The sequence below is a fragment of the Lissotriton vulgaris genome, chromosome 7, assembly GCF_964263255.1.
Source record: "Lissotriton vulgaris chromosome 7, aLisVul1.2, whole genome shotgun sequence".
NCBI classification, from domain to species: Eukaryota; Metazoa; Chordata; class Amphibia; order Caudata; family Salamandridae; genus Lissotriton; species Lissotriton vulgaris.
Genome location: NC_141695.1, coordinates 1,298,957,907 through 1,298,970,494, shown reverse-complemented (window position 1 = coordinate 1,298,970,494; position 12,588 = coordinate 1,298,957,907). Strand labels below are relative to the sequence as shown.

The following is a 12,588-nucleotide window of genomic DNA, read 5'->3' as shown; positions in this document are numbered from 1 at the left end:
TGCTTGAATCCAGTGGTGTGGAGTGCATGGGACTCACGTCTGAGCATACCCATCCCACTCGGGGTGACAAATGCAAAAACAACAGGTGATGGACAGAATGCAGAAAAATGTCATACACTCACTCCAGTACAGAGATTTGGGCCTAAATCCATCATTTGTTTGCACTTGACACCACCCCAGTTCAGACATGGCCATATGCAAATCAGTCTGACCCTGTGCCTCATGGGAACAGTCCAGCCCGAACTGCCAAGCCATGCCCTCCCTGGACCGGAAACAAGCTTCTGAGGAACGGTGTAGTTGGACTAAAGATTCAGGTTCCCTCCCACATTCTTCTCTGCAGCAGAAAATACAATTCAGCAGGAGCTTGTGGAGAAGGTATCCAGCCTCTTGGAGTCCTCTTCGACAGCCTGCTGCCTTGCTCCACAGAAGGAAACCAAGCTCAAGTTGTGACTAAACCCAAAGTTAAAAATCTTCACTAGGCAAAGGCACAAAATGTATGAGGCTGGCACAGGACATTCTCTGGGGACAAAAATAAAATTCCTCCTGCTCCGAGCATTCCTGCCAAAAGTCAACGGCTTCACAGAGACCTTGGCCAGCGGCTATCCGACTATGTGAAGTCCTCTTCAGCTTCAGAATGCTGTCTTGCTCTGTTGAAGATTTTGGAATTCCATTTCAGCATTTCAGTGACTAAGTCCAAAGGTAAAACTTTTCACCAGGACAAACATGGCCCTTGTATCCGACCTGCACACCATCACAGTCTACATTGAGCCTTACCCTTGTCCTGGTCAAGAGCAACCAGATGACTGTGATTGGAACTTGACCCTTTTTGGTGCTATTTTGAACCTTAAACTTTGGAAATTCATAACTTCGGTTCAACTTGTTGAATTTTTGTCCTTTTGGTATCACAATGTATTAGAATGTACTCTAATTTGTCTACATTTGATTGGGATATTTCTTGTGTTCGTGTTGTGTTTTGAGTTTACTACTGCATACATATTTTACACATTGTCTCTAAATTAAGCCAGCCTGCTCTGTGCCCTGGCTACCAGGGGCTTGAGCTTAGCTTATATTAGTGACTTTAGAGGTTCACTCTGACAAGGATTATGGTTATTATTTGCAATGTTTACTCACCCCCCTCAAGTAATACCCCCATTTTATACAATCACCAAACTTTAGGGCTTATGATCCAAGAAATTATCCAGCATTCTAAGAAGTAAATGAAGCAGCACACTGGTGCACACCAAATATCCACTCCTCCCCCCATAAGCTTGGAGATAAGGGTTGGTTGTCCTCACAATTCTACTAATTCTACCTTTCATCCAACATGTTCAAACCATGTTTCTATCGGCCATCCAAGATAATTCAACATATCAATCCAAATAATGTTAAACTTCAACTGCCCATGAGTTGGAAAATTCACCCAGCTTTGCATTCTTCTTAACTGAAACCTTATGACATGGTTTTGGCATTCTCTTACTTTTCCACCTCCAAATGTGAGCAATAATGTTCCAGGACATTAATTACAAGATATCTGTGACTCCCAAACACAAAGAGTAACATTTCTATTTCTTGGGAACTGAAAAGCAATTTTTTGAAGATGCACTAATACTAAATTGTTGATTCTTAAAGCAATCCCTGAATAAACCTGGAGTTTTCTGAGGTGAGTATCCTATCATGCTGCTCTGCTTGAGATCGCACTCCAAAAACTGCAATGCAAGCTGAAAATAGTTTGAACTCAGGTAGTGTCAATCAAGGCCACTCCAGGATGCCTCTCCCTCACTAGCAACTGACTTACCTGTATGAAGTATTCCACCTGCAGTTTCATCTCTGTGCTTGGTGTGGGAGGCAAAACAGCCCTTCAGTATGATCTTTCTGCATTTTGAAAGCTTTCTGAAACAGTACAGAACAAGCAGCCATTCTTTCATCCTCCCAGAATTCGTCTCAGGAGGCTACCTGACGGAGGGCTCTCCATATGCCTTTCTAAGTCCAGATGACAGAATTCCACAACTTGTTTATATTTTAAACTAAGTCTAAGATGGGGCACTACAGCATTACAGCAATGAGGGGTTAGCTTCCTATTAGATAGCCTCTATAAGGAAGGGGTCTTATGAGTCTGCCTTCCTCCATAATGATCAGGGAGAGTGCATTTTGTGTTGCATAATCGCGCACTTGCTCTCATTTTTGTCCCATATTTTCTTGCAGGCTTTCCTTAGTGTTTCAGGAATATCTTTGGTTCCACTCCAAGATCTGCCTTCTGCTCTGCTGGACACTAGGATGTCTTTTGATCATCCAAGTGTGAAATCACGTGTTAGAGGTGTTTTGCTGCTCAGCTTTTTTCCACTGTGAAGCTTTTTCTTGGAGGCACCTATCTCCAGTGAAGCCCTGCATACTTCAAATTATTTTGATATTTCTTTAAGTTACTGTAAAATGTAATTTTAAAGGGAATGGTTTATCATTAGCTTCACTCTACAGAGCAGCCTAAAAGAACCATATGGTGACACAGTGTTTACTAAATAATTGAAAAAAGAAATCAACTCATATCTGAACATTATTGAACTGACCCACCTGTTTGATTAGTAATGGATCCCTCTGAACACTGGATGCACTCAAAGCAACATCTGTGCCTCCCCTTCACAGCTGATTTTCTATATCCTGGAGTACAAGACTTGCTGCAGATTGAAACAGGAACCTGATTGTTGAAATCAAACAATTAAAAAATGTGCTATCTCAATAACGTGCATGCCCAAGCAAATAAAGGCTAATGGCCTGATTTAGAGTTTGGTGGGTGGAAGTGCATCGTTCCGGATGGAAGCGGACATCATGTCTACCATCTTGACGGACTACAACCGGCCAGATTTAGAGATCACCTTCAGCCTAGCGGTGATATGTGAACCTTCAGATAAACATCTGTTGTGTCTTTTCCTCTAAAGCCAGGAAATGTTTGATGGGGGCCACAAGAGATTGTGTTGACTGTGCACCAAATGCTTTGCTTTTCAAAAACACACTCCAAAGTGGAAGTTTGTTTTTGAGAAATAACTCAAAATGCTTGTTTCCAGTCCACGGAGGACCTGGCTTGGCAGTTCGGGCTTGACAGTTCCCACGAGGCACATGGTCAAGATTAATTTGCATATGGCTGAGTCCAAACTGAATTGGCATGGTGAGCAAAAAAAACGATGGATTTAGGCCCAGATCGGTGTACTGGGGTGAATGTATGACATTGTTTTGCATTCTGACCATCAATTGTTCTTTTGCATTTGTCACCACGAGTTGGATGGGTATGCCTTGACGTGGGTCCCGTGCTCTCCATGCCACTGGTGTCAAGCTATTCTGGCTGAAAGCCCAAAACAGGTCCTAGGATGCTTGTTTCCAGTCCAGGGAGCACCTGGCCTGGCATTTCGGGCTGGACTGTTCCCATTGGGTGCAGGGTCAAGACTGCTTTGTATATGGCTGGGTCCAAATTGGAATTGCATGGTGAGCAAAAAACGATGGATTTAGACCCAGATCTCTGTACTGGGGTGAATGTATGACATTGTTGTGCATTCTGTCCATCAATTGTTCTTTTTGCTCAGAATTTAGGCGGTGGATCAAAGGTTAGGTCATGTGTATGATGCAGTACCCTCTCCACCAAACTCTAAACCAGTCACTAAGCCTGTACTTAGAGTACTGTAAAAAAGAAAGGGCAGCTTTTAAACCAGAGGGAATCTGGGCATTTAATGTTAACAAAACATAGCAGTTTCCCTGGTGTAACTTAACTCATACATTTACAGACTTGCAAAGTTGTGCTTAGAGCACTAAATGAAGGCAGAAACTGAAAGCACTTCTCCTAACAAGAGTATATATAAACCATGATTGAATGCCAATATGTAAATATACAAAAATGGCTTGCGACAAAATTACATAACATAAATATATTAAAGGTGCCAGCGGTCATAGTGAACAGAAATTACATGAAAGTGTAAAGATTGCACCAATAATTGACAACTTTCGTGCATGAAACTCCAAAACACACATTTGAGTAATTTCCGCTCAATAAGTTGTTGCAATGCACCAGGAATGTATGATAATTGGGACCTTGGAAAAAACAATCTGCAATTACTCTATGGGTACAAAACAAATGGGTGGGGGAATTGTACAGGATGTACTTGATCGTAATCACAGGGCAATCATGGGGGAAGTGGCCTCCCCAGAGAGAGGAAATTGTACTGCTGGGGCCCGGAGTGGCATCCATTCGAGGCAATCTTGTTAGTGTTGATAAACAACTAAACAAAAAGTCACTGTCAGTGGTGCCAGTTTGGATATGGAAAGATTTGTGGCTTTGCCCAGCCTGGGGGGTCTGGTGACTGCATGAGACCTGTTCTTGAGGGAGCCTTGTGCCAGGCAATTATGATTCCAGGTAGCCGCAGCGGTCTGGCGCGGACAAGCAACAGTCTGGGCAAACTGTCAGTGTCCATACTCTTCTGGTATCTGCCATGAGGGGAGGAGTCAGAAAATATGGCCACAAGCCACATAGAGCAGCTTTCAGACATCTATAACAATTTCAAGATAACTCTGCTGATTAATGTTCCTGCTGTAGAGGGATGAAGTCATCTTACATAGCACAGATGAGAAACGCATCTACTGCAAAGGAATGTGTATCATGCAGGTCACAGAACTGTATTTTATTTGGATAGCTCAGTGGGTTACAGCTTTTGTCATAGAGATTCTTTTGTTACTTGCAGTTCATAAGTTACAATCGAAAAATAGCAAAGTGAGCCATGAACTGCCATCAAAGAGCTGCATGCAAACTGCAAGGTACAGGTTAGAAAGCTATGCTTTTCCCAGTCTTTCCTTATCCTATTGTTGCTAAAAAGGGTTTGTTTGAGTGAAAATAAAATATTATTAGTAAATCCAACCCTAACCACTGTATTGCTTTTTAAATCGTGTTCCTGCTTCGCCAGACCAAGCAGATAGGGGTTGAGGCAATATACTACCACACCTACCATATCTGTATGAAATTTTATTAATCTCTCTAAATGGTGTACAGAACCGGAAGATTAGGCCCTTTCAACTTCCAGCAGAGTAAATATTCTTCTTACACATTAATGAGTTCCAGTGGTTCAGCACCACACATTAACATTGTACATCACTCTTTGTTCATGATAGTTCAGTACAGTTATTGTATAAATACACAGACACAGTACATATAATTCTCAAACGCCATTGGATGTGTTTCTAAAGACAATTCTTTATTGATATTCGTCTTCTTTTATTGTTCCCTTTAAAAAGAGTAGCCAACACGTTTTGTCCCCATGGACTTCTTCAAGGTTGTATTTATGATCCTTCTTAATATGGAATCACTGACAGAATATCGAGAGACAGAAATTCGAGCTACAGAAATTTGACCTACAGAAATATCGACGCAAAAGTATCGAAGTCAAGAATATCAACATCCTATCTACATTAGGGTAAGTACAAAAATATCCAAAAAATTATGTTGATGTCTAAAATATTGTTGTTAAAAATATCTTTTTTTTAAAGTTACAAAAATAATGTAAAATAAAGTAAATGCTACATATACCTAAAATAAAAATAGTTAACACTATTTTAAAATGTTTGAAAATGATAACTAATATATATTGTAAAAATACATTAAAAACATATACATATAATATATAATATATATACTTACTGAATAATATTTTTTAATAATTATTTTAATAACATAAATTATCAAAAAATATCTTATAAATTGCAAATACATCTCTACACATACAACAATAATATAAATAAAAAATGAATATATAAATAACAAATTAAAAAAATTACAATTATTTTCAATATTTTTTAAATTATATACTACATGAATTAAAATAATACAAAAAATATTAGATGGCGGAGGGAATGAAATTACTATTCAAACGTCCAACAGTGCAGCAGAAGGTAAAATGTTGGATAGCGCAGGGGTAAAAATTACTATTCCCACTCCAGTGAGTGCAACTGTAGGGAAAGTGTTAGATAGTGTAGGGGTAAAAATTACTATTCCCACTCCAGTCAGTGCAATGGTCGGGAAAGTGTTGGATAGCGTAGGGGTAAAAATGACTATTCCAACTCCAGTAAGTGCAACAGTAGAGAAAAAGTTGTATAGCGTAGGGGTAAAAAATACTATTCCCACTCCAGTGAGTGCAACAGTAGGGAATGTGTTGGATAGCGGAGGGGTTAAAATTACTATTCACACTCCAGTGAGTGCAACAGTAGAGAAAGTGTTGGATAGCATAGGGGTAAAAATGAATATTCCCACTCCAATGAGTGCAACAGTAGGGAAAGTGTTGGATAGAGTATGGGTAAAAATTACTATTCCTACTCCAGGGAGTGCAACAGGAGGGAAAGTGCTGGATAGTGTAGGGGTAATAATTACTATTCCTACTCCAGTGAGTGCAACAGTAGGGAAAGTGCTGGATAGTGTAGGGGTAAAAATTACTATTCCCAATCCAGTGAGTGCAAAGGTAGGAAAAGTGTTGGATAGCGTAGGGGTAAAAATAACTATTCTCACTCCAGTGAGTGCAACAGTAGGGATAGTGCTGGATAGCATTAGGGTTAAAATTACTATTCCAACTCCAGTGAGTGTAACAGTGTGGGAAATGTAGGATAGCATAGCGGTTAAATTAAAATACGTTACTTTTTTCAAATAACATATTAATAATTAGTTAACAAAAATATTAATACAAAATGCCTTAAATAAAATACAATTACTTCTTACTCTATTCCCCTATAAATACACAAACTGCTAAACAGAAAAAATAACAAAATTAGTCAAATTATCAATTAATCAATTAATAACAAATTAATTACCAATTAATAATTAAAATACAATACATTAATAATCAATACCAACTTGTCGTGCCTGTAAACGAACGCCTGGTTGGCAAATGTCAGCCCCTGCTGGTTGGCAAGTCTACAGCGCATGCGCGAAGAGACACGCATGCGCAGAGAGTACCGACGCGTCATTTAACCACCCCCCTTCCCTGCAGTAAACGCTTCGCGTTCCGTTCCGGTGTCCTTTGCTGGTTCCTGTGTTGCGGATCCGGGTCACGGTGGTGGCGAGCTGCGGGATCCGTCGGGTCTTCGCCGGGCGTCGGTACTGCACTTAAGGTACTATCGGCCCTTGCTGTTGTCTGATTGTGCGCGCATTGGCATTTTGGTTATTTCGGAAGCGTGTCATGTTGTTACACGCGTTCCGGTTTTCTTTAAGAGTCCTGAAGTTATCCCTGACTTCAAGGGATGAGTTGTTTTGATCATTGTTTGGTTTTCTTTAGATCTCCATACAGATAGTGGGGACATTTAGACTGCGTGTCTTTACTTTGTTTTTGGTAAAGTCGGGACTAGTTGAGTATTGATGCTAGTCCCGGTTTTGATTCTAAGTTACCGGGAACTGGAGGAGTATTGATTCCAGTTCCAGGTTATTTGAGGCTCATTGTTTATATACACAGGTACGCAGGAGCAGGTATTTACTCATTATTTCTGCATACGTTTTGAGACAGGCTTCCTCACCTTGTTGTGTGTTCTACAGGAGACAGAGTTGCGATTCCTGGATACCATTCCCTCCACATTATACAAGTACATGGATTAGCACTTGCACCCCAATTCTGTAGGTATCTGTTCTCTCTATTATTGCACTTCCCAATTACACTTAGAATTACTGCACTAACCTGTGTTCCTTACATTCCCCTAGGAAGCTGATATTCAGACGTTCTGTGATTCCAGGAATTACTCCTTCAGGTGTAAAGAAGACATCTACATATTCTTTTGTCCCCCACTTTCCTTGTTTTGTCTCCCTGTGTTCCCCTGACGGGCATCACTACTCCGGTGCAGTGTTATATTCTGTCGGATGGTGAACCGGTTAGGGGATATAGGGAAAGAGCATCACCTACCTGGTACTTCTGGGGCAACCTTCGTGTCAAGCATAACACAACTAATAACAAATGAAATGTACTTAATTATAATAATCTACTTCCCACCCTATTCCCCTAGAAACCCACAGCCCACTACATATAAAAAAAATTGCATTTAATTTAATTATCAATTAATCAATTAATAAAAATTAATTACCAATTAATAATTAATTGCCAATAACAATACCTACAATTATTATTAAATAATGTATTATTAACCCCTTGCGTGCAGGGCGTATTTTCCGCCTGTGCTGACTCCGCCTTGCTCGGGCGGAGTCATGACGGAACGGTTCCGTCATCAGCACAGCTCAACCGATGCTGATGACGGAACCGTTCTGTCATCAGCACGCAAGGGGTTAATATAACTATACATTAATCAATTAATAACATTTAAATACCAATTAATAATTATTTAACAATAAAGTAACAATCATTCCAAATTAAATAAAAAAATATTAATTAATTAATTAATTAATTATAAACACATTACTTCCAACCTTATTCCCCTATAAACCCACAACCAGCTCTGGTAATAAAACTCAAAATGTACTTTAAAAACAAATTACACATTTCTAAACATTTAATACATATATTTAAAAGTAATTCAAAACATTACAAAAAATGTTAAACACATACATATAAAATGCAAACTAAAATACATAAAACTATTATAAATATCAATATTATTAACAATATTTTTGTTAACTATATTATTTACTTCGTTATTACTTACTTTGATATAAAAAAAATGATATTACTTACTTTAAGGTTGATATTGTGGTCACCGATATTCTTGACTTCGATATTCTGTCCCTACAATATTTAAAACTCAATATTAGTGTAGATCGATAATAAAAAATCTATATTATGACTGCATACCCTTAATGGGGTCTGTGATGGTATTTGTGATGTTGCCAGTGTATCGGTGTTCACATGAATATCTTTTGCATTAAATCCTCAGAAATTCAACACAATGCCTGCAATCCACCATTATGTGGAGCAATTAACATTTTCATTTTTGAGACAACCATTCAAAGACTAGTCGGAACTCACTGATAGCAGTTTCTTGAATCTATGTCTGTGAGCCCAAAAGCCAAATCACGTCCTGTGGTGGACCTCACCACATGACTCTAAAAAAAATGGCTACCAGTGTGGATGATATTTGACTCACTCCTATACCTAGTAGTCATCTTTGTCCTATGCAACATTTTCTGTACAGTAATTTAAGTACACATGATTCATTGTCTGTGTGTGTGTGTGTGTGTTGTAAAGTGCTCTGACACCTTACACTACATTATAAAACAAATAACAGACATGTGAGAGAGGAGCTATTGGGAGATGAGAGGCACAGTTGGGGAGTGAGAGTAAGCAAATCTAAGGAGGGTATTGGTAGGGGGCATTAAAAACATATTGTCACATTGGGCATTGAACTGTGCACTGTCATAATTTAATATGCTTTAAAAGCGAATGCAATTGAATATATAATGACAAATGAGGTGTAGCATGCGCTATCTTTGCAATTTTCTGCTGATATTTCCAGAATGTTCTTGAGGGAACTCACCCCTCCATTCCCCCTTGAAGTCAGGCTCACTCCCTTGCTCCCTATGCACCGTATGGTGGTGGTCTGACAAAATGTGTCAGTGCTGCTTTGTGTTCCAAGTACAGACCTGGACATCTTCAATAACCTCAACTACTCATCATGCCCTAAGCAACATCTGAGAAGAGCATGCCTCATACATTCATGAAGGACACAAATCTCCTGTGCACACTAAGGGGCCGATTCCGATCCGGGTCGGAAGGGCACCGAACGCGATCCGGCCAGAAAAACTGTGAGTCATACCTGTGTTTTCCGCCCAACTCATACAGCTCCCATTGACTTCTATGGGAGTCCGACCGAACCAAGTCTGGCAGCAAACGGCCGCATCGTACTCGCTCGGTCAGACTGCAGGACTCCGGCTCAGTCGGAAAGCACTCCAGATCCGGCTTGGTCGGAGAGTTTTCTGACCCAGATTGGAATCGGCCCCTAAATTGTAAGCCACTTGGGCCCATATTTAAGATGGTTTTGCGTCATTCTGGTGACACCAAACCTAGGGGAGATTTGTAAAGCCACGCAGGGCCACCTTTTATGGCATGGCAGCACAAATCCTTGCCTTGCGTTACTCTGCCTAAGAGAGAAATTCTGTGGGTGGAGCGTGGGTGTTCCCATGCATCTACCCATGGATTTTTGCACATTCCCAGAGAGTAGGACTGGCTACTGTCAATCAATCAAAGCAATGTCAATCAAGTACAAATTAACAAGACACTTAGTGGTCCATTACGATGGCGGGCGGACTTTCAGTCACAGTAAACAGGACCGCCCGCCAGAGGTGTGGCGGTCCCGCCATGCCCATTAGAATGTGACCACCACCCTGGTGGTCACATCCTGCATATGTAGCAATGTAACATTGTGGCAGGCAGTGCTTTGTGCAGCACCCGCCACAGTGCCAAATGTGCATGTTGTGCATTGGCCTGCACAACGTGACAGGCACCGTGCGGTGCCTGCCATCTTGTGCATGGCAATGTAGGGGGGTACCATGGGTACCCCCCAGGTGCAGCCCCCACCCCGCAACCCCCCAGGGGCCCATAATGGGCCCTAACAGTTCCTGCATGCCTTTCCATGGCGGAGTCTCAGCCATGGAAAGGCATCCGACGGCAACTATAGTAATGTGGATGGCCACCATATTGTGTTCCTTTTCCTCCCGGTCGGCAATTCGACCAGCGAAAAAGTGGCAGACGGTCTTTCTGTCCGCCACAGTGCCCCGCCATACTAATATGGCGGTGGTTGAACCTGGGACATTTGGGGGCGGGCCGGCCGGCGTTGGCGATCGGCCTGATATGCTATTAGGCCCCTTAGTAAGGAGCAGCACATACAAGTAGCGGATACAATTTATCTTTAATAAAGCATTAACATGGATACATGTAAAAGCAATATTAGTTGTACATAGGCAGAATGGTAAAATCCATTTAAAATGCAACATTCGTACAATAATAAAACAAGAAAAAAACAAGCTAAGATCACTCACAATGCAGTGGGTCTAAGCTCAAAAGTAATTTTGTAACTGTGAGCATCAAAGGAAAGTCCACCCTTTCATCCCTGGTGCTTAACTTAACATCTTAACAATGGCAGAACAATCACAGAACTATATATGAGCATACTGCAAAATGCTATCACACTAATAATGACATACCTCAGCAAAATAGTTGCATGTACATTTATAAGGTAATGATGCAAATAAGAGACAGGTAACAATGCAGTAAGCCAAAAGCCCAGGAGTAATTCTGTAACACAGGAGAATATAACCTATCAACTTACAATAGTAGGACAGTACAATGTTGGCGAAGTGATGGTGAAACATATACAACCTTTCAGCTAACAATAGCAGAATGGTATTGTCTGATATAGGTATTCGCATGTTCAGTGCAATGCGAGCACAATGCCAATGAAACACACGAGGGCCCCATTACGGTATCGGAAAATGGGACCGACCACCTTAGGTGCGGCGGTCCCGCGAGGCCAATTAGGATGCAACTGCCACCCTGGTGGTCGCATCCAGCATCTTTATCATATCTGTAAGCAGCACCTGCCGCAATGTTAAAATGGCATGTTTTGCATTGCCATGCACAACGTGACAGGCACCGTGCGGTGTCTGCCACGTTGGGTGGTACCATAGGTACCCCACATGTGCAGCCACCCACCCCGGGGCCCCCAACAGGCTCCCAAAGTGATTTACCACAAGTCTTTCCATGGGGGAGTCTCCGCCATGGAAAGGCATACCCACCGCCAGCATCATAATATGGACAATATTGTGGCCTTTCTGCCCGACCGGCAATCATGCGGATTGCCGACATGCAGAAAAGCAGCGGACAAACTTTCTGTCTGCCGCGGTACCCCCTTCATGGTAATATGGTGGGGGGTAGGCGGTGGCGATCCGTCCGCTATCATAATAGGCCCCATAGTCTTAAATCATATGCAATGCAGCTAAAGACACACCAATAGGAAACTAACAAGTCAGGATAAAGCATTAGAGTTATGCCCTTCCTGCCCCCTAGAACTTAACTTTCCACAATGCCAGGAAGCATGCTTCAACCTATCCAACACCCTCTCTGAGAACAGCACAACTGGGCGGGCAGCAGCTTGGGGTGACGGCAGATCTGCAAGACTCTGTCAGTGCCCTTCCACTGAGGCAAGAGTAGCTCCACGTTCATACACTAGAATTTGACTTACACCACATTCAGTTCCCTTCTCACATGTTCTGTGCTGATATCAGTATTTACAACTTTTCTCTCCCTGATTCTCATCACTCATCCTCCCAGGCCCACTCTGGGTCAGTACATTCTCAACTGTATGCTTCTTCCACGATCCACCTGTCTGCCCCAGTGTATCATAAACAGTGCTTTTTCACAGAACGCAATATCAATGTAATGTCAAGAACAAGCATTAGAAGCTCAATGAGGCCTGATACCATAAATAAGGCAACTTTTCAGCACATTTAATTTTTTCTAGTAGAAATAGCAAAAAAAGTGTCACAAGATTCTTTTCTAGCGCTGCATGGCACAAGGGTTTTCTGGATGCATTTTCACTCATCAACTCTGTCTAAGCTAGTTAACCCTTTCATGTCAC

At 41.4% G+C, this 12,588-nt stretch overlaps 1 protein-coding gene across 1 annotated transcript in view; it reads right to left on the bottom strand.

Moving 5' to 3' along the window:
- LOC147703536 (vomeronasal type-2 receptor 26-like) overlaps positions 1-12,588 on the bottom strand; it is a 115,901-nt gene that overhangs the window by 24,056 nt on the left and 79,257 nt on the right. Inside the window, exon 3 of the mRNA XM_086928925.1 lies at positions 2,566-2,689. Coding sequence (XP_086785051.1) covers positions 2,566-2,689 — 124 coding nt within the window. The remainder of the gene's footprint in view (positions 1-2,565; positions 2,690-12,588) is intronic.